Source organism: Tachypleus tridentatus, chromosome 4 (assembly GCF_004210375.1).
Source record: "Tachypleus tridentatus isolate NWPU-2018 chromosome 4, ASM421037v1, whole genome shotgun sequence".
In the NCBI taxonomy this organism is placed as follows: Eukaryota; Metazoa; Arthropoda; class Merostomata; order Xiphosura; family Limulidae; genus Tachypleus; species Tachypleus tridentatus.
The window spans coordinates 22678675-22702992 of NC_134828.1; the positions used below are offsets into that span (position 1 = coordinate 22678675).

At 35.1% G+C, this 24318-nt stretch overlaps 1 protein-coding gene across 1 annotated transcript in view; it reads left to right on the forward strand.

The window, feature by feature from the left end:
• Positions 1-10292: 10292 nt before the first annotated feature.
• The window catches only part of LOC143248080 (protein KRI1 homolog), a gene marked incomplete at its 5' end in the record, with an annotated part of 42292 nt that continues 28266 nt past the window's right edge, over positions 10293-24318 (forward strand). Inside the window, 5 exon segments of the mRNA XM_076496516.1 lie at positions 10293-10410; positions 20347-20426; positions 21046-21151; positions 21715-21817; positions 22421-22507. Coding sequence (XP_076352631.1) covers positions 10293-10410; positions 20347-20426; positions 21046-21151; positions 21715-21817; positions 22421-22507 — 494 coding nt within the window.

Sequence of the window (24318 nt, forward strand, 5' to 3'; positions counted from 1 at the left end):
GGGTCGTACTGAAAATGATTGACTGTTTCGATCCACAGTTATTTTTCGTTTCAGTGGATTTTTGGAAAAAAAAAAAAATTGTTTCTAAGACTCAACAAACAGTCACCACCCTGACAGATGTTATTGTTCACACATTTCATTTCGCTTTACAATTAACTTCAGTTAAACATATGACAACATTGATAATATCCACGCCGTAGAAATTTCCCCGAGAGGCCAAAAAAAAGAAAAAAAAAGAAGTGAATAAGTGCAGAACATTTTTTAAAACTATCAGTATTATCCCGGTTCAGGCATTCTTCGCAGACACGTGAATATCTGAGTTCCACCGTTGTCCAAGACGAACTCAGTCACGGATCTGGATTGTGTACGTTGATATTATAATTAATCATACTGTCAGTCACAGACCCTAAAAGTCAGCTCTTAATTCACAGAACTGATTAACGAAACTCATTTTTTACCTCGTTTTGGCAACAGAACTGGCAGCAAAGATACAGATTAATTTATAGCCAGTTAAAACGAAAGTTGTATATGTTTATGAAAGTTTGATTTGTTTACAACACTGTATGTTTTAGATAAGAGAACATCGATTGTGTGTAACACATTAGTAAACAGGGTTAAGTATATTCGATGCCTGTTGGTCTTTGTGACACCTTCGGAAGCTCAGTGGTACGTTTCAACTAACAGCTTACAACGTTTAAATTCAAGTTTCAGTACTCACGATGGGCTGAACACAGATATCTCAGTTTGTAGTTTTGTGTCCATGAGAGCAAAACAAAAATTGTCGTGACTTTTTTTTTGCTTTTAAAAATGTTACATTATGTAAAATACAGTGATGTTTTATACCTGGATATCGGTAGCAGGGTTTTGTTTCCTATGTTCAGTTATCAAAAATGAACAACTGAAATTATCTGGAAAGATAAAACGAAAACATCTACAACAATATCGTGCTGATAAACCAAACATATAGTAAATTTTGTTAAATATACTGTATATTTCTAAATTTTATATTGCCTTTGTTAAAGACATTTCACTGTCTATCTTACACTGTGCTAAATTCATACACCATAAACCTTAAAACAGTGTTGTATAATACAACATGGGTTCACAGTTCGAGCATGATAACCATCACGTTGAGCCAAAGTTAATAAACTGTGAACGTGAAAAATCAATAATTTAAAAGTAAACACTCAGTACAAAAAAAGGGGTTTGTTTGTTTTTTGAATTTCGCGCAAAGCTACACGAGGGCTATCTGCGCTAGCCGTCCCTAATTTAGAAGTGTAAGACTAGAAGGAAAGCAGATAGTCGTCACCACTAACCGCCAACTCTTGGCCTACTCTTTTACCAACGAATAGTGGGATTGACCGTCACATTATAACGCCCCCATGGCTGAAAGGGCGAGCATGTTTGGTGCGACGGGGATTTGAAACCGGTACCCTCCGATTGCGAGTCGAATACCTTGACCACCTAGCTATACTTTTCTCTACAGTGTACACCTTTAAAGCCTCCTTCAGTGTACCATTCTACTTCTTTGGATTTAAGCCTTATGCAGTGGCGGCGCCAAGGGGGGTTTGGGGGCTTGAGCCTCTCCCCCAATGAGCCTAGCCCCCCAAATATTGTTACCTACATATATTCATAAAATATGGAAAACAAATGGGAATACGCACTGAGGCGGTGCGTCAAGGTGGACAGCGATCTGCCCCAGACACCTGGACGAATTCATAATCACATCTAGTACTGGTCAAAGAGATGAATCAACAGCAGATGCCAGGAGACACACCTTCTATGCCATCACAGACAGGATGCTCAACGAGTTGAATAGAAGATTCTCCTCTGATGCCTGCAGTGTTCTGATGGGTGCAACTGCATAGAACCCCAAACACTCCACATTTCTGGACAAGTAAGCACTCTTAGGAATGGCAGCAAACTGTGGTGTGGCAGAGGATGACCTCGCAGTGGAGGTCCACCAGTTGAACTGGCTAATCGCCAGGAAGAAAGACAAGGGGCAGGAAGTATCCACACCATTGGAGTTTGCAACCATGCTGAAACCATATAAGGATGCCTTCATGGATCTCCACAAACTTGTATGCATCGCTGTGACCTTGCCTGTCACTTCAGCTGCCTGTGAGAGAAGTTTCTCATGTCTGAAGCTTCTCAAGACATACTTGTGCAACAGCAGTGGTAACAACCGCACCAGCAATCTTGCTGTTATATCAGTAAACTCCAGGAGGGCAAAACAACTCGATATTGATACTGTTATAGACACATTTGCTGCCAATCACCAGAACAGGTGCATTGTTTTAAGTAATATTGACTATAAACACAACATGATGAAAGATACTTAGCCTGGTAGTGACCTTACTTTTCCTCAGAGTGTATTAACTTCACATGGGATAATTCGTTTCTGCTTTGTAAACTATGTCTTTATGTTATAGTTCATTTGATTTGTAGCTTTACTCTTAATGGTATATTAAATGTTCAATCTAAACTGATCTTGATTTTCTTTATTATTATGTATTACCTTGGGTGGAATTTAGGTGAGCTTCCTCTTTTACATATACGCATATTTTCATAAACAGATTATTTCTAATTTGTAATAATGAATTATTAATCAAAGTACGAGTTTGCAATGAAAACTACATTGAAAACGCAGTTCAAAATATCACACCTTTCTGAAATGTACCTTGGCATTTACATTATTATAATTTACCATCTATACTTCATATTGATGGCATTTTGGGAAGCCCCTCCACAGTTTACCTCAGCCCCCACAACGAAAATATCCTGGCGTCGCCACTGGTCGTATGACGCATTCTGCAATTTCTAAACTATTTACAACATTGTATAGTTGGAGAACATAACAAACACAATTATGTTGTTCGATTTGTTTGTTTGTTTTTTGAATTTCGCGCAAAGCTACTCGAGGGCTATCTGCGCTAGCCGTCCCTAATTTAGCAGTGTAATACTAGAGGGAAGGCAGCTAGTCATCACCACCCACCGCCGATCTTGGGCTACTCTTTTACCAACGAATAGTGGGATTGACCGTCATATTATAACGCCCCCACGGCTGAAAGGGCGAGCATGTTTGGTGCTACCGGGATTATATGTTGTTCGAAAACGAATCAACTGATATGTTTTTATAATTATTTCAGACACTTTTTATGTGGGTTTAAGTGGAATTTTCTATCATTGTGTTCGTAAATTTGATTTCTATCTATTTTATTAACGCTTTTCTGCAAAAAGCAGTACGGAAATATAAATATATATATATATATATATATTTATGTACATATTGACCATATGCTTTGTTTGTTTTTTTGGAATTTCGCACAAAGCTACTCGAGGGCTATCTGTGCTAGCCGTCCCTAATTTAGCAGTGTAAGACTAGAGGAAAGGCAGCTAGTCATCACCACCCACCGCCAACTCTTGGGCTACTCTTTTACCAACGAAAAGTGGGACTGACAGTCACATTATAACGCCCCCACGGCTGGGAGGGCGAGCATGTTTAGCGCGACGCGGGCGCGAATCCGCGACTCTCGGATTACGAGTCGCGCGCCTTACGCGCTTGGCCATGCCGGGCCGACCATATGCTCATTACTTCTGTTTTTCTTCCTCTGTGATTATGTTGCAGTTTTATTTTGAAGGAATTTTAATATTTTGAAAGTTTAGTAGCAGTGAAAAGTGAAGACACAAAATTAGCTCGGCTTTGGTTTCATTTTTTTTTTCGTGTTACTAATCGGAAATCGTTACGATATTCACACAAGAGGTCACTGACTGCAGTCAGACTCCAGTCAAGAAAATGAACACGTGAAGGAGAAAACATTTTAAGCTAAAGTTCTGGCGATTCGTATCACCAAAGAAAATACAAAGACATTCAACATCGATTGTGTGAACTGGAACAGAATTATGTAACATGGATACAAAGTCAGTTGTAATTTAATTTCAAACTAATTGGCTAACAGGCTACAGTGTTATAAACACACACATAAACTACAAAATAGTAGATAACTAAAATTAATGAGTATTGTATTCTGACGTGCTTTAATTGTATCATTCTATCTACTGTTTTTATCACTGAATCCGTCATGTCATTTGACCATCAAATGATCGAAATGTCCACGTTACAATAGTGTTCTACTGACTGGCTAACGCCGACGTACTAATTCGTTGGTTGGAGGGCAGAATATCAATCCGTCCCTGAAGCCCGTGAAATTGTTTCGACTGTACTGTTGAATCAGCGGTAAGTTTGATGGCTTATAACGCTAAAACTCAGGGCTCGATCGCTATGGTGGTCACAACACAAATAGTCCATTGCGCAGGTTTAAAACCGAATAAACAAACAAGGCAGTGTTATTTCTTGTAATACTGTATATACATATACATAAACAGAAAAAAAATATTATCCTATACAATCCTTAAAAACAATAACTATAAGCCTTTTCAGTATAGTGTTCTTACCGTCAGAGGGTGTCTTTTGTTCTCAATCTGTGAACAAATTTTATACAAAAAACAAGAGGGAATCTTCAACAGGCAGGATTAGATTAATCTAATCTATAAGACTTTCCCTCCTTTTTTTAGTAGCTAAATTTTTTGAGCGCCAGCAAAAGTCATCAAGATGTTTACTTGTCTACCCTCAAATTGAAACTATTTTAGGCAGGACTGGAGTAAGATCATTTATGAGGCCTTGGGCATGGTCAAATACACCAAACGAAAAGGTTTGACCTCCTAAAACTATAATTAGATCGGCCAAGAGGCAGAGCTATTACATAAAAGTTTGAACTTTCACCATCACCAACAACAAAATCTCAGAGCCGTTTTGTGAGCTGCTATGTCGCAGTTAACAGCTAATATTAGCAAACATCAAAATATAGCTATATCATTAGAAAGAGCTAAGAAAAATACTAACATATTATATGTTAAAGGTGGTTTTGTAATTAACACTGGGAACCAGAGTAATGATGTACAGATAGCAAAGGTCTACGAAAAGAATTAAAAAAAAAAGAATGAAACTGACCACTGCCTTATTGAAGATTCCTCTCTAGATACGAGATATGATTTAAAGATGAGGCCCCAATTTCTAGCATCTAGCGGTGGATTGTGTTCTCTTATAAAGCAAAAGAGGACACTGTAATTAGAACGTGACTGGACTTATTACCTAAGTTGAGAACTCGCTTACTTTAAGTGTCCCACTTTCCCTTGATGAGTTTGGAAAAAGTTATTCACTGAAGTGCCACCTCCTACTTTTTATTTTGTACGAAATACACGAACACACGGTTTAAAGGTTTTGTGTTGAATTAAATATTTTAATTTCTGCTTTAATTACTAGACTTTCCGTGCACTCAATTTTACATCTAATAATAATAATACATCTTGGTCATAATATATAAACGAAATGTTTGATTGACTTTTTATGATGTCTTTTCATGTTTTATATATATTGTTTCTTGGTATTTCGCACAGAACTAGTCATGCACTATCTAATCGACTACACGGAAGCCAATACCAGTCATCGCCAACTCTAGAAATATTTTTTTACTGACTCAAAGTTGGATTGACGATAACATTTTAACGCTCTCACGGCTGAAGGGATGAGATATACATGTTATAAAACTGCAATGAGTGTTGCTCCTCACTCTTTGATGTCATTAGACTTTATGTATATACATATATACACACACACACACACACACACATACATATTTTTACACATAATGATGACTAAAGCCCAAGAGAGGTGATATTTACAAAGGAAATTGACCATACAAAATTCACGTACTTTGTAATTTTTATTTGTTACAACATAGTGTTTTACTAAGTTGCTTGGAGAATGGTGGAACAAAAATTAAACAAATATAAATTATAACAATTGTAAAGATAAGTAATAACATTTTGAAATATTAAAATAATTGTCATGTTAAGTTTTCTTTTGTTAAACAGAGAGCTATACAGTTCTTAAAATTAACGGAACAACAAACAAACAAAAACTAAACACATTATTAAGCTACAAAAAGCTACTTGTTTATTTATTGCCTACGGCCTGGCATGGCCAAGCGCGTAAGGCGTGCGACTCGTAATCCGAGGGTCGCGGGTTCGGGTTCGCGTCCGCGTCGCGCTAAACATGCTCGCCCTCCCAGCCGTGGGGGTGTATAATGTTACGGTCAATCCCACTATTCGTTGGTAAAAAAGTAGCCCAAGAGTTGGCGGTGGGTGGTGATGACTAGCTGCCTTCCCTCTAGTCTTACACTGCTAAATTAGGGACGGCTAGCACAGATAGCTTTGTGCGAAATTCCAAAACAAACAAACAATTATTTATTGCCAATTCAAAACAAAGTTACAAAATGGGCTGTATATGCTGGGCCCACCCCGCGTATCGAAAGCCGATTTTTAGTGGTTTATGCCCCCAGACTTATCGTTGGCTTTCCTTATTTCAACACTCGACTTGTAATCTGAGGGTCACGGGTTCGAATCCTCGCCACACAAAACATTATCGTCCTTTCAGTTGTGGTGGCGTTATAATGTGACGATAAATCCCGTTATTCCTTGATAAAAGAGTAGGCCAAGAGTTGGCGGTTAACGGAGACGACTATCTACTTTCCTTCTAGTCTTACACTGCTAAATTAGGGACCGCTAGCGCAGATAGCCCTCATGTAGCTTTGCGTAAAGTTCAAAAACAAACAAATCAATCCTTATTTCAGTAAAGATATAACACCATTAAACAAATTTTCCATTCACGAACTTTACGTTTACTATGGTTGACAACTTTATTAAACACCCAGTGCCACAGGTGTATGAATGATGTAGATAAAAACAAAAGGTACCTACCGTCTCTGAATTCCATGGTAATACGTATTATTATTAGTAGGCACCACTTACAACGTGAGGTAATTTTTTGTCTCCCATAAAATGCTTAAAAATTGAAACTACTGCGTGTAACTGTGAAAATGGGGCGTGTACAAGGGAAGGAATTGCAAGATGCACCCCAATATATCTCTGCTTTTAGACTCGATCATTTGGGGGAGTGTAACTCCGTTTATTTTTATGCATGTGATGTATGTGCACGTGCTCATGTGGTTTATACATATAATGTCTGTATTTAAATTCTCCCTACCTCCTTCTCAAATATCGATCAAATTAAAATATTTCGGCATGGTCCTGTTAACATAATACTTTTAACAGATGAAACTAGAATATTTTCATACGTTTTTGTGATATAATTCTTTAATTCTATGACTTTATTTTACGACCAAGCAGGACGACAAATAGTCTTATCGCGTATTCAAACCCACGTGTCTATATCACGAGTACAATAAAATAATAGTTTCTTCCACAGAATTAACCCTAGCCTCATACAATGACAAGAAAGAAGGCAAAGCTTTATTGTCTAGAGCTATTATTACTGCTGGTTGACGCCCGGCATGGCCAGGTGTGTAGGACATTCGACTCGTAGTCTCAGGATCGCGGGGTCGAATCCCCTTCGTACCACAATATGCTCATCCTTTTAGCCGTGGGGGCGATATATAAAGTTAAGATCAATCCTACCATTCATTAGTAAAAGAGTACTATGAGAGTTGGCGGTGGGCGATGATGACTAGTTGCCTTCCCTCTAATCTTAAACTAATAAATTAGGTACGGCTTGAGCTAACAGCTCTCGTATAGCTTTGCGCGAATTAAAAACAAACAAACAAATCTTCTGCTGTTTATAGATAGCTTAAAGGCGCAGATAGCCTAGTTGCTTTGCGCCATAAAACACTAAACCAACCAACCAACTAAGACAGTTTAAAAGTTGTTGTTCTTATGTGTTAAATAATCACACAAATCTCTATAAGGTGAGATGTCGCTGTAAAGGTAATTCAAAATTGCTACAAGACTCCATTTCATTTCTCACAGAGTTGTCTGTATATTCGCAGTAAAGATGATTAATTGAAAATTTTGAAGTAATGAACAAACAACAACAGTTGTTTAATGCGTGCTAGTCGTATGAAGGATGAAATAAGCACACATGTAAAATGAACAGAAATAGTTTAGGTTTTATTTTTGTCAAATAACTTTTTGTTTCGCAAAACTAACTTTTGCCTTGAACGTAATATATGCCAGTGAACAGTGCAGACAACAACAGTAAAACAATTTCATATGATTGTACTTTCTAATTCTTTGTATAAGAAGCGGAACTTCAAGGTTGTTTTAGTCTTGGCTGTAAAATGTATCACCAAAATATGTTACATTAGTTACCAACCGCGTTGATGGAACTCGGCATAAGTTAGAGGAAAATCCCTTTTCTTCACTTTCTAAAATTTTGAAGTAAAATACATGATACAACAAGTGTGTGAACTCATTTCTTTACGAATGTAACTATGACTAATTTAAAATACAAAATATAAATTGCTCACAGACTAAGGTCACAATCTAGTTTCTCACCTGTATCCCAGAATGAAACAATATTAGCTACTTAAATTAACTGAGTCTTGATTAAGGTATTAGTTTGTGATTGTGATAATATTAACAGTCTTATAATTTTATTTTCACTGGAATTTTCATTAAGCAATGTGAAGCAACTGACGTTTGTTTGTTTGTTTTTGAATTTTGCACAAAGCTACTCGAGGGCTATCTGTGCTAGCCGTCCCTAATTTAGCAGTGTAAGACTAGAGGGAAGGCAGCTAGTTATCACCACCCACCGCCAACTCTTGGGCTACTCTTTTACCAACGAATAGTGAGATTGACCGTCACATTATAACGCCCCCACGGCTGAAAGGGCGAGCATGTTTAGCGTGAAGGGGATGCGAACCCGCGACCCTCAAATTACGAGTCGCACGCCTTAACACGCTTGGCCATGCCAGGCCGTTGACGTTTGTACAATTTTCTTTGGCTCAGTTTTTCTTTGTTGTTTTGCAAGTAACTATAAAAAAATCTGAAGTGACTTTTTACAAGCAACGACACCCAATAGTACTTTCAAACAACAACAAAAAAGAAGGCTTATGGAATATGATAATTTAACAAGTACAGCAGTACCTTTAGAATCAACACGATGTGATGTCACAAACCTTCTCAGAATTTAGTTGTTTTTTTGTACCTGAAGGTCTGATGTTTGGAGCGCTTATCTAAATTCACAGTTTAAAAAAAAAAGATTTTTAAATAATTATCTATCAACCCAAAAGTTTCTAGACAAATATTTAGTCTCTGAGAGTAGTCTATATATGTGTGTAGATACTGTAGAATTAATTCAGTAACTAATATTCAACTAAATCATTCACTTTTTAAACAAAATTTGCTAAAAGCTATCAACTAACAGTGTATTAAAATAAAGTAACCACACCCACAACAAGAACTTTATAAAAACTCTCTTTTTCTTCTTCTTATAGAACAACTGCCAGATGTCATCTAGGATTTTTAAGTTATTCATACGGGTATTTTAATGAGACAGTCGCCATTTAAACAACGATTATTTTTGTAACCCGTTATCTAGTGAAAAACGTTTTTAACACTTACTTTAAATTCGTTTTTGTGCTATATTTCTACATTTATATTATTACTTGCACTTGTGCGACCAAATAAAGCTATTTTTATGTTTTGGTGCAAGTGTCGTTGAAGCGACTACACTCTTATACCACATTTTCATGTGCCTAAGTATTTGTACAAAATGTTTGTAATAGCGATTTTTTTGCCGTTTTAATTTTTTTTAGTTAGATGAGAAAGATGAATAAAGACACGAGTTTTCCTTTTTGTTTGCTTTAGCAAATGATAAATTCAGAAACATTTTCTGCCATTGTAATTATGAACACGCGAAAACTGTTCTACTGACTTTTTCAGAGAAAGACTACAGTTTATTTAACCACTAAATGCTAGTCTGTTAGCTAGAACTTAACAAAATAAGATATTTCCTTAAACCTAATTGTGATAGTAGGCCTTCTAAAACGTCATTGCTTTTTGCGTCTATGTGTTTATACGAATGTATTTTTGATTTGTTTGTAATTTTTGTTTTTTCCTGTATTGAAAACAATTCCAATCAGGTGATGAATATAGAATAATATGATCAGTTTTACAAACAATAAATTCATGAACTATGACAACGAAGGTTGAATTTATTTCTGTGCAATTTTAAAAGTAGATGAAAGGTCCTGGGCACGATAAACCTTCAGTGTAACTTCCTGGAAGTCTTTATAATTGATATAAACAGAATATTTCCTTAATTTATAAATGGTCGAGAGAGGGCGCTTTTATCACCACGTTACGAAGGTTCTTTTATACTTCGTCCAAAATATCAGTTATATACGTATAGTTTAATTTGTATTTAAATTATTTTACAATGTCACTTTTTTGCCAACGAAAATTCATCGGACTCTGATGACGAACTTAAAATTAACAGTAATTATGCTGCTAGATATAACAATTGGAGACAGAAGGAGGAATTCCAGAAATGTAACGATTGAATGTTTTATTTTTTTTATGTCAATTACTTTATAATTTACAATGTATTTAATGTTAATTTACTGTATTAAATATACGTGTGAAGATAAACTTAGGTTGAACCTATTACGTGATCTCCGAATTGTTGACATAATAAATAACAATATCTAGTAATAATATTTAGAGATAAGAGATCTTTTTGTGGAGTCGTAAGGCACGGAACTTAAGTTACAAGATTTAAAAGCCAAACGGACGAAAAATAATTTACCCTGTTAATATTATTGTTGTTATGTTAGTGTTATCGAATTAAGTATCAGTTTCACCACACAGCTATGTCTGATGCCATTGCCAGTAGATTGGTAATATCATTCTTTTTGGAAGAGGCCTGTATATCTTGTCTTGTTTGACCGTCTACATGCAGAGTACTTTTTATATTTCAAATGTTGTAAAGAAAGGTCACAAACTAGCTGTAAAAAAAGGATGCAATCTCATTCAAAATATTATACTAAGATGTACTGCAACAGCTTTACTAAAGAAGCTCAATCTGTCTGTGAATGACATTACACATTGACAACAAGGGACCAGTTGGACTTCAACTTTCAAGTTATGACACATCTACACTATCATTTCCATTTACAAGAACATCAACCAGATCTCTTCTAACCCTTCTTTCAAGAGAAGACAGTTTTGAAGATCTTAATCTCTACTCATACCACAAACCCTCTATCCTTGGCACCATTCTAGTAACCCTCTTTTAAGCCCTTCCCAACAATTTAACACTCCAAATGTAACCTAACCAATGATCTATATAATGAAATTATACCTTCCTTAGATTTGGATTCAGTATTTCTCTAGATACAACTAAAAATCTAATTTGTCTTGCCATTAACAACAGCACACTGCTTGGATGGCTTTAAAGACTGATTAGCTGGTACATTGATATATCTTTCTTTCTTAATGCTGGTAAGGTTATTCCCATCCAAATTATAATTCAAGTTATGATAATACTCAAGTAAGGGGATTCAGTGATTTTTAAATTATGAAGATAAAATGTAGTCCCAATAAAGCCTGTCAGTTTCAAACTTGTACACATGGATTTGTATTATATATATAAATGAAAATTGTTAACAATCAGTTATTAAACATGAAGTATATGTGCCTATAAAAATATAGAGATGTTAAAATCATTTGTTGTAAATTTCAAATACAGTGACTGACAGATATGTACTAGTAGTAACCTCCATCTGTTCTATTTCATGGCATGATGTAATTGATATATCATTGGTACTAGTTTTATCAAAGACCATTTAGCTGTAGTCATACACAAAATATTACATATATTGACAGGACAACATATTGTCTGTTTACATCTAATAATATAGTGTAAAGCAATTTGTTACCAGGCCAATATGGTAAAATATGGTTTTAAAATTTGCTCAACTCGCTAACTGGTCAAAATCCTTTTGGAAATCGGCAACATTCTCTTCACAGCTAACAACACCTAAGACCTTGATATTTATTGACCATTCCTTAATCTGTATTATTGATTTAAATCAGAAACAGCAAACACTAAGACTGAGCTCTGAGGTATCCTACTTGTGACATGACTATACAAAATAAAAAATTCTAAGCTTCGTTAAATGATTTTGCATCTTTTAACAGATTTTCTAGAACTTTTCCTGCGACTGATGTAGGACTAATGGGTCTGCAATTACTGGGACAATTTTTATCACTTTCCTTGAAAAGAGGAGTGACGTTAGCTAACTTCCAATCCTTTGGTACCTACCCACTATTCAAGGACTAACAAAAAAAATAGTACCAACTGGCTCATATATTCAATTCTGGACTTCCTTCAAAATCTTTGGGGAAATATTATTTGGCCCAGAAGCGTTATTGTTTTTTAAACATTTCAGTTTTTGTCATAACAAGCTCGGAATTGATGAAGTCATGTTGTTTGATCTGTTTCCATCTATCTGCTGTTAAAGATGTGGAACACTGCTTAAGTCTTCATTAGTATAAACTGAATAAAAAGCATAATTTAATAACTTGGTCACTTCATAATCATCAGGTACAAGTCTTCCTTTATCCCTCAAGGATCTCATCTTAACATTTTATTTACTCAAGGAAATCCTTACTTTTAACTTTTACATTTTCAGCCAACCTTTTTCCCATACATCCTTGATGGTATCCTAATTTTCACCAACTTCCGAAGTCTTCCATCATAACATTAAACTTGTGATACTTTTTCTTTAATTTTATCTGTTATACCCATCGTGAGCCAACCTGACAGAAGCGGGAAACACGAAGAATTAAACGTAAAATTACAATGACAGCTGTAAATATAATTTTATGAAGTTTTGATCAGTATGAAATAAATAAAATAAGGCTATCCTCTGGTCAGTATAAACCTTGAGCATGAATGAGAATACTTATCGTGTGCACGTGTACACGCCCAACACTTGGGTACTGTGTAAATATCATGACACAGTTGTCTTACTACAATCAGGTTAAAATGAAAACATGAACATGACTGCCCAAGACTGCTGTTCAGTTAAAAATGTTAGTTATTGGTTATTTGTTTTCTTAAAATACTATGTAACATTGGCATAGTTTGGCCTTTTTTTTTTTTCCCCAATGTCAAAACTTTCTGAGAAATAAGGCACCAAAAATTAGTTGAATAAAGATGCAACTTGCAAACTAAATGTTAATTGTAGTCTTTGGAAATAAATAAGATATAAAAACATGACAATCTATGTAAAAAATGTACATTATTATCTTCATAATTGGTTCATTTTTTTTTAGGGTTTATTTTAGTTTTAAGGTAAACAATAAAGCCTTCCAGACAATTTGGAAATTTTCTTAAAATTGAGCCTTGTTTTATCCATATTAAATAAGTTGTAACCCTAATTTCAAATAAATTTCTGTCACCAAAATGTTCTATATTTAACTGTGTTTCAGTTGCTCCCATTATATCCAAGTTCTCCATTCATAACAGTTCTCAAAGGTCATCTATTTTGTTTCTTATACTTTTAGCATTACAGTAGTAACAATTAAGCCTATCCTTAGAACTAATTGTATACTTATTTCCTGTGGTAAACTTTTCTTTACATCTTACTATTTTTTCATTAAGTTTATCCTGGATCTCATTGTTGTATAGTCCTAGGTTAAATCTTCCCTTATGACTGAGTTAATAACCCTTGCAAACAAGCTAGACCATACAAGTTTGTATTTCAGAATGGCTGTTATGGGTATTAACACTTTTATTGATAAGGAGAGAACAATGTTTCAACTTTCCTAGGTCATCTTCAGGTTAAGAATTCAGACCAGAGTAATTTAAAATGTTCTACATCATACTTGTTCATTTTGATTGGTAAAAGGTCATTTAGGTTTGCATTTAAGCTCTTCAAACTTTATATAGAATGAACAATAGTTTATTTTGTTTACCACTGATAAAGGTTATTTGGGTTTGCATTTAAATTCTTTAAAACGTTATACAGAATGAACGATAGTTTATTCTGTTTACCACTGATTATTCTACACCAAAATGTTACTATTTTCTGCTCTATGATACTAGTGAGTTCTGATTTTTCTGTTTCTTCCTAAACCATACTGTATAACTGGTAACAAGTAATACATTTAAAAAAAAAAATTCTTGTGAAGAATTTCAGTTATTTAAGTTTTCATAACCTCATGTTTCACAACCATACAGAAGAACTGGAAGAACAAATTTATGAAACAAATCACACTGAATATCTCTAGGTAAATGTAGTTTTTTTGGTTTAAAATATTGAAAGAGCCTTTCATGCCTGATTAACTTACTTGTCAATAATACTTTTAAAACTACCATTATAACTAAATGTAATATTTAAATATACATACAAACCAACTGCTTTAAATGGGGTCATCCAAAAACACAAATGTGTGTTTTTTTTATTTTGTCCTGAGAAAATATAACAGTTTTGCTAGTGTTAACGGTAAGTTTCAAGTATTTACAATAACTGAATACAGTGTGTAAACCATTTTGTACTTCACTTGGAGTCTCAGCCATGACAACTGTGTCATCAGTAACGTATATAATGTTGAATAAATTTCTTTAATTTCATCGAGGTTATTTTTGTCTTTTGACAATACATTTAATTCATTTCAGTTATTGCTAACATAAGATTCAAAGTCACATGAGTAAATTGCAAATGGTTTAGTACACACACAGTGATGAATTTTACCCTTCTCTCACATTAATATCACACTTAAAAAAACTGATCTTTTACCATTGAGAAAAATGCATGTTTTTGCATTTTCACACACACACACACAGTTATATATACTTATATAATTTTAATTATCTTACCACTTATACCATAGCTTACAAACTTTTTATCCACAGTAAAAATCTGTTCACTAGATGAAAATCTTGTTAGTAAAAACTGAAGGCAAAATACATTCTTTATTTCTTACTCAAATAAATGGTAAAAACAGAATTAGGTACAGGAATATAATTTATTTCAGAAAATCCTTCTCTGAAGCCTGCTTGTTAATCACCTATATCCTCTAAACAATTCGTAGTTCTTTGGTTAAAGGTTACTATATGAAAAGTTTGCTCGGGAAGCTGAGTAGTTATATCTCTATAACTTCATTGCCTTGGTCCTTTTCCTGACCTCATATTTTTTTTTTTATATAAAGAAGCACAATCAAATCAATACACCAGTATGTTGGTATTAAACCAGTATCGAGAACTGGTGTGTATTTAAGCATTTCTTTAGAAACTTGTGTTCTCTCGTCTTCATAATGTAGTACAACAAAATTAGATCCTTTTATTTCTCAGAATAGCCTTGTAAACTTAAAATATTTTACTTTCTTCCTTTTCTCAGTGAAAGATTGAGATCTTAACCTGACCCTATAAATAATTCTTCCAGAATCATTTTTGTAGCTTGTCTTCCAACCCCTTCCAGTAAGTCAATGGAGACCAAAACTGTACAGAGAGATGATTACCTAGTTTGATTAACAATCATTGTGTATCAACATACCATAAAATTCTACTGACTTTACTACTAGCAATGAAGCACTAGTCCAGTAAATTGTGAATCATCAACCAATCTGCTAAGAACCTTTTCCCAAGTCACTCTGTTGTTTTCCAGTGTCTATTAAATGTGTGATCCATATTATGCTATTCCATATTTATCTTGCACTTACTGTAGTTAAAGACAATTTGGCATATATTTAGCTAACTTATCAATTGATCATTCTGTAATTCATCAACATCTTTCCTGCAGAGCTGTAAATGTAAGTAAGTTCACTTACGATATTAGCTGGAGTAAAATTACTAAATTAACACGTTGTAGTGATGTAATTAGAGTTTTGATCCTTCGAGTACATTATTGATAATAAGTGTGATTTGACATTTTGCTGTTTTCCATCCTACTGTTTAACAACTATAATCTAATTAACTAGTCTTTTCTTAACCCCTACCAATTTGAATATCTTTGCTGATCTTCTGTGTGGCACATTAATCTAGATAACATCATTAGGAAGGGTAAATAGGTTAGTAGGACAAGCTTTCCCTATGATGAATCTATGTTCGTTGTGTACAGGCTAGTAAAGCAAGGTCTCCTTTTGGTGAATCTATGTTGGCTGTGTACAGGCTAGTAAAGCAAGATTTCCCTTTGATGAATTCATCTATTTTTTATAATACATTTCAGTACATGATTTTTGAAGCTTCTTTTGTCAGACTTTATAAAATATTAATTTTAAGTGAAAAATTGGTCCAGTGTACTTAATTTAGCATTTTTATAAATGCCCCTTTATGGTAATGAATAAACATTATAAACTGTGTGTGAAAATGGCCCATGAGTGACACGTGTGTGTTGATAGCAGAAAATGCTAATGTCAAAATAATGTTTTGACCTTTTTAAGTCACCTTCAGAAGGTCAAAATGTTGTTCTCTGCTTTATTAGTAAGTGTCAATACCCATATCAGCTGTCCTGAGATACAATTAACTCCTCTTGCATTAGAAGGCTGTTGAAGATTTACCCATTGAGGTTACTCTCATGCTACTTTGAATTCATCATGAGGAGTTATTTTTGAGAGGGATTTAAAGAACATTCCCAAGTTGGAGATCCTCTTTAGTTTCTCCAGCCAAGGCATTTCTGAGGTGTGTGATATCTCCTCTCAGAAGGATGGAATAATGCTATCTACAAATGTACTAATTTTGACACTTAAATCACCATGCCCACCTACCATCATCAAGGTAGGTTATCTGAATTGTTAGATTTTTTCAATGTCAATAGTTCAGTCACTCAGTGATGTCATATTGTGGTTCCTTGATGTGTGCTCAGTGCAGTGGCAAGGACCGTGTTGCCTATGAGTGTGAAATGGACCCTCGTGTTAATTGTAGTGGCTCTCGCAACTCTTACTTTTATTCTTGCCCTAGGTGGGTTGAGGAAAAAGAGGTACAGCATTTAAAGATGGTTCACAACATTTCTTACTGCAAGGCTTCAAAGTCACTGTCCACCACTCTATCTTGAATGTATACTGTCTCATTCTGTTTCAGGGCTACAGTGGTAGTGAAGACAGATTTCTCTGTGCCTCCTACAGAATCGTTTTCAAACAGTGTGATGAATTTTTTGCTCTTTCGAGAGAGTTGACAAGTGAACACCTATTTCTGTTCCCACCATTCTTTCGAATGGCTCCCTAGATCCACTTCTTTTGGTTCTGGCTTTTCCTCAGGTCCGTCTTCTTCTTCATCCATGAGATGTCGAGTGATTATTCGTTCTAGACATCAGCCACTGGACTCTACATCTACTGACGGAGATCTGCCTACTTGATTTGGGGCAGAATCTATGGAGGTCAAAAGACTTCTTTCTAATAAAGAAAAATTACATGATCATAAACTGAAAGGTTCTATACCTAAATAAAAGTTGCCACAATGATACAGTGGAACTGTTGAGCCCTTCGTTTGAATATAGATGACATTAAGGATTTGATTAATTCTCGTTTGTCTCTCCTTTCAGAAAGTATTTCTGAAACCTGCTAATGCAGTCACCTTTTGGCAGTTTTCTTTGTACAGAAATAATGGATGAGTACATGAAGGAGTGGCACTACTGGCCGATTAGCATGTGTCAGTCCTGTCTTTGGCACCTGATACAAATTTGGAGGCTGTAACCATGCATCTTTTTTTTGGGTCATACCACCACTGTTTGTTCTCTTTATCTGTCTCCTGAGGAGACCTATGATCAGTCAGACCTTGATGCTCTCATTGAACAGTTACTGTCTTTCTTTTCAATTCTGGAGAATTTTAATGAACATAGTCCCCTCTGAGGTGGTGCTGATATTGATGGGAGGGGTTGTTCTGTAGAGTGTATGTTTTCAGATGACAATCTTTCTCTCTCCAATACTGATTATTATATTTATTTTCATGCACCTAGTTAGTCTTGCTGCTATTGATCTTTCTATCTGCTCCCCTTCACTTTTCTCTCATTTCTCTTAGGGGTTTGACAGTGACCCATGAAGCTGGGATCATTTTTCTGTCATTTTGAGAGAGACTGGCTACGGTCAATCCCAGCTGACTTGCATGCCTTGGTGGAAGCTGGATCAGTCCAACTGGTCCTCTTTCACTTCTTTCTCATAACTTGATCTCATTGTCATTTGTAAGCTATCAATGCATGACTGTGTAGCAGCAGTGACTGACTGTATTACTCAGGCAGCAATTCAATGCATTCTTAAAACGTTTATGTTTTCCACAGCATCCTTGTCTGTGGTGGAATCCTGCCTGTCACATAGCATGGAAGGCTCAAACACAGGTGTGAAATGCCTTTCTTGGGTATCCCACACTTTTAAACTGCACTGCTTTTCAGCGAGTCCATGCATATGCTTGGTAGGTAAGACGTCAAAGTCAGAAGGAATCTTGGATTAAGTTCACAACTTGCATCTCTTCAATCACCAGTTCCAAAGTTATATGGTACAAGATTCTGAAGCTTGGTGGACAGTACACTTCTGCCCCCATTTTGATCTTGCTCTCTGATAGCCAGGAAGTTGCTGATGCCTGGAGCACCACCTATACTTTTGGTAAAGCTTCTCCTGTGTACATAGCACTTCTGCTTTATACCTCACCTTTTTAGACATCAAGACTGGCAGAGCAATTGCCTCTTCCTTTTGGGCTGGTCATCTATATGACTATAATTGTCCCTTCACACTGATGGAACTTAAGCCTGCTCTTCATCAATCTGGCAGTACACTGATGGTGTTCTCTACAAGATGCTGTGCCATCTCTCTTCTGCCTCTTTTGCTGTTTGTCTGGTTGTTTTAAACCAAATCTGGCAGGAGAATGCTTTTCCTGATGCTTGGTGCCAGGCTATTGCCTTCTTTTTTTTCATGAGCTTGGAAAGGGCCCCAAGATTATTTTAAACTACTGTCCAGTTGGTTTGACAAGCTGTCTCTGTAAGATCTTAGGAGCTTAGGCTATGCATGGGAGCTTTCAACATTTCTCCAGTCAGTCGTTTGTACATTGAGTCTCATGCTGTTTGCATCTGTCTTTACTGTGTACTTCAAAACTTTGATCCTTAGCACAGCATCCCACCTGGGGTTGTGTTTTCCAGAAAGTCTGCCATTGTTCCTTTTAGCCTTCATATCCAGGTGAAGCTGGCTGTATTGGGTCTGTTTTTAAATGACGTTGCTGTCTCCACTGGTCAACTCACCTCTACATGACTTATTATCATCCATCCCCACCTGTGATCTTTCCTTGAGTCATCTGTGGAAGGTCAGTACTCTTGATTGGAAATACTGAGCATCTTTTGAAACATCTTTCCATTCCCATTTATACCAATGGTTTGAGATCAGGTGACTTTGTGGGCTCTGCCTTAGTATGTTGTGGTTCAGTGGTTGCACATAGGATCCCGTCAACACAGAAACTGTATGCAATACATCAGTTGTACTATTTATGTTAATTTGCTTATCTCTACTGGTCTTCAAACCACTTGACATTAGTTCTTGCCCTGTTATCATTGATATTCAAAACTCACTGGCTTACTTCTCTTTATCATCCATTTCTCTCCAGTTCTTCTGTATACTGGACCATGTTGGTATTCACTGGAACGAGCTCGCTGACATCACAGTAAATCTATCTGCTCTGGTACTATCATGACCATATCTATCTCATACTTGGACTATGGTTCTGTATTCAAAGCTTGGGTACGTGCCAGTTGATGTGAAGTGAGCAAGGTGACAATAAGCTTTTCCAGATCAAACCTTCTGTTGCTCTTTGGCCATCTTGCTTCTATAAGGATTGTAAGAATGAAGTTGTCCTGGTCAGGCTATACAGTTTAACTAATTATTTCCTTTTATCTGGGAGTGATGCATCAATGTGTAGTCTGTGTGACACTCACGTCACAATAGCTCACACTTTACTGTTGTGCTGTTGTTACAACCGTGAGCAATGACAACATTTTAGACATCTGTTTACTGTAGGTTCCTCCTAATGTTGGACACCGTTCACCTCAGTTGTGTTTTTAAATTTTTAAGAGCTATTGGCATTTTTAATTCTATTTGCATTTTTAATTTGAGAATTGACCTTTGATTTGTTTTAACATTATTCCCTTGTCCATGTTTTAACACTTTCTTATTTTTGATTTTTTACCAGTTGTTTGGCACAGATAGCCTAGTTGCTTTGTGCCAACAAACACTAACCAACCAAAATACTAATATGAGAGAACCTTTGAGCCTGTAATATGCTTCTGTGTGTATTATATGTGGCTTTTGTTTCAAAAATTTATTTACTTTTGGTCTACATATGGGACCCACAGTTGTGGCTGGACTGAATTTTACCTCCTCTTGCAAAGGTAATTATATGGATTATCGTAACTAACATCTTTGTGGTTTTCTTTAACTTTTATTTTTGGTGTATTTTGAGCATTTTAAAGTGATGTCTGTGTTTCAGCTTTGTCTCTTTTCTGTCAGTGAAAGACAAGTATGGAAATGATGTCATTGACTCGGGCAGTTCATCAGGCTCTTCTGAATCTGAAGACGAAAATGCGAAGGTATTGTCATATTTTTATAGATTGTAATTTGAGTTGGTCTCACTTTAAGATGAATGTGTGCAAGAAAACTTGAATCCTTTCGTTTTGGTACCAAACTTCCTGCAAGTAAATAGCTTTGTTAAAAATAAACAATGTATGTATGTATATTTGAGTTTCATCATGCACACAGACACACACACATTCTGTCAACTACTAATTCTGCTTACTCGTACTGAATATATATGAGAATGTAAACCATAACATCATTTATATTTGTTGTAAAGTACATTTAAGAAACCATTACTTAAAAGACTTAAGCATTATTAGTATTTTTTACAATATTCTGTTGTCCGAGGTACTGGCATTAAATTGACGGAAACCTATAATTTTGATCAAAGCAAGTGTCTTAAATGAATCAGTTAAGAATAGTGATACATTTTTGTTCTAATAAATTGGTGATTAAGGCAGTACCTGGTCTTTCAACATTTTTAGGGATAAAAACATGTAGGGGTAAGACATGAACATTCTTCAGCAACTTGATCTTGTGGTTATAGGCAATTATAATATTGATTGCAACATGGTATCGGTATGATAGTTTATTGAATGTTGTAATAAAGAAATTGTTCATTGTTTTTGAAAGGATCTCACACCAACTGTTGAAAAGGACTTTTTAAAAACTTTAAGTTTACTGAAGAAAAAAGACCCAAGAATATATAACCCAAATGAAAATTTTTTTCAGAAGGAAGGTATGTTTCTAGCTTATACATTGAAACATTTCTTAAGGTTTTTACTTCTTGTGTAGATCATGAGTTTAATTTAAATGTAATAAGTTGCATAGTTGTATGTGTTGGTTTTTTATTGATAAACAATTTGCTTATTAGTTTCATAACAATACTATAAAAGTTGAGCAAGTTATTTTTTTCAGGACTATAATTTTAAGTTTCTTGTAAAATCATAATTCAAGGTTATTATTGTACTTGTAAAATAACAGCTCATGGATGAGGTTACTTAGATATTTCTTAGCACTTTGTGATTTAAAGTATGACTTTATTTGATACTTAAAATATGTATTTCAAATAAAGCTATTTCTGTTATATTTTGCTATTTTCAGTTGAACTTTCATTAGTGTTTAACTTTGTTTCTGTTAAGTAGTCGAGTTTTATTATTTACGTCGTTGTAATTATGTAGGTTGATAACAGTTTTTCGGTGTGAATGAATTTTGGAGTGAATAACATATCTCTTGTTCATTTTTTTCATCTTCTTTCTTGAATTTAATTGCGAAGTAATTTCCAAGTTTTCTCTAATGTAGACGTTGAAAGAGGGAGATTAAACAGTTCTATCAACAAGAAAGAAAAACAAAAACCGATGTACTTGAAAGATTATGAAAGGAAAGTTATATTAGAGAAGGAAGGGTAAGAAACACTGTAAACTGTGTGACGTTACATTTATTTACGAATAGTGATTGTTAACACGAGTCTGAAAGTGAATTAATTACATGTAATAACTGTATATTTTTGTAAATCACATTAGGCTTTTAATTTTGTTAATTTTTTATTGAAATATAACTTAAATAATTCCCCACAAGATCCTCTGTTTGAAGTGGCTATTTTCAAAGAGATTGCTAACACAGTTGTTGTTTCTATGGTTTGTAACTAATATTTATATTTCTTACTCTTTTGAAAGCATTAATATGAATCTTATATAATGAGTAAAACAAACTGAGCTTTAAACTATTGTGATTAAAATAATATTAAGTTCAGAATTAACATATTATGTAGTCATGAAGAAATGTATTTTTAACCCTTAGGAAATTTTACCAAGTTGGTATTATAAAAACAAACAAACCTGCACTTGCTTAGATATTTTACAAAATTATTGTTGATATGCTTTTCCCCGTTGAGAAAGTTTCTAGGCTCAATGTTTTAAAAACCTAGTGTTGATATTATGTGTTATTCCTGAAGAAAATTGACTAACTTCACCATTATACTTAGTAATTCTGCTGCTTTTCCTGTTAGGAAATTATCCGATGAAGATGAAAACACAGGTTTCAAAAGGGCTTCATCACCCACTTACTATGAAGATCAACAACTGATTAAAGAAAGGTATTTGGAATAGAAATTTTGTGACTCAGAATAACTTGATAACATTTATTTCTCAGCATTTTTTATAGTATTTAAGATTTAGATATATCCTGAATCATGGTGGTTTCATAATAGGGACTGCCTGTTTGTTGTTCTTTTTTATTATTTGTTATGCCAGGTGGTTAAGGCATTCAACTTGTAATCTGAGGGTCACAGGTTAGATAGAATCTTATTTGCACCAGACATGCTTGCTCTTTCAGCCATGGGGGCATTATAAGTGATGGTCAATCCCACTATTCATTGGTAAAAGAGTGGCCAAAGAGTTGGCAGTGGGCGGTGATGACTAGCTGCCTCTCCCTAGACTTACACTGCTAAATTAGGGACCTCTAGCTTAGATAGCCCTTGTGTACTTTGCACAAAATTCAAAAACAAACAAACAGTTATTTGTTACTGTTTTTTCAGTTTACAGCAGAAATGGCTGTGAGTGCTGTTTTGAAATGTGGGCAGTATTACTAAATGCATCATTGGATATTGTGTAGGGTAGTTTTAAGTTTATTTGACAAACAAAAGTGGCCATATAACAGTTGACATTTGATTGTTTTAATGTAATCTGTGCTTTATATTGAGCCTCGTAATTTACTGCATCCATATGTATGAAGCTGCATGCAGGTCATGGATGTAATATCATGTTATATGGCAGGCATGACATGTACCATAGTACTTGTTAGGTTATTGTTGCAACTTGTTTAATGTCATGTATCATTTGTTTGTGTATGGGATATTTGCCCTTTCAGACACGACACTGCTGACAGGGTCACAACGCCACCTACAGTCCTGTACACATTTACACTCGTGTCCCTGAGACGCGCCTGGCAATGTTTAGTTGCAAACTCTCTCTTTGTAAACCCGAAGAAGATCTAAGAAGGTTGAAACGTTGTTCTCTGCTTTATTTTAATAAAGGGTTTAATACCCAAAGCAGACGTCTTGAGATACATTTTTGACAGGGTTACAGTATTTTTTACCACTACGTGATCAGTTTAAGCTATGTTACACAAATGTTTAAAATGTCGTACACACGTCTAAAACATTATACAAACATCTCAGATGTTTCCTACAACAGAAATATTTAAGCCACAGTTTAAAAAATTAGCACCAAGCTTGGATTTGTAGTCATGGTGATGGTTGATGGTAAATGTCAAACTATAGCCAACACTGTGTGATTGAGAATCTTATGGAAACTCTAGATAGAGTAGCCATCCTTGAAGCTAATTGTAGGAAGTGGTGAGAATCATGCAAGGAGGCAGAAATTTTGTTGCTAGATATCTTGTTTGTAAAATATTTAATTTAAGGTAAAGTACACAGCAGTGACAGCCTACAAGAATTTAGGGTTGTTAAAAGTGTCATGACCAATACTCCTTTAGAGATGGATGTGAGGAAAGGTATATTATTATAATGAATTCATGATTGTTAATTAAACACATTTTGGACTTGGAATATTGTGCAGAATATTGCTCTAAGTAGAAAATCTGTCCAGCTGTAGTAAAACTGTAACCAGTCTTGCTCTAAGTAGAAATCTGTCCAGCTGTAGTAAAAGTGTAACCAGTCTTTGTATGGCCAGTGGAGAGAAAGAAGAGGGAAATCTAAGAAATGTTTATTGTGTACAAACACTATTATGTTATAACACATTGTTTTATATATAAGCATGCATCTATGAAAGTTGAAAAAATCATATGGCTGTTTATATAAATGGCTTTATGACTTAAGGTATAAACCTATGCATGCATGCACATGCACACACATAAATACTAAGCAATACACATTGGATGTGCATA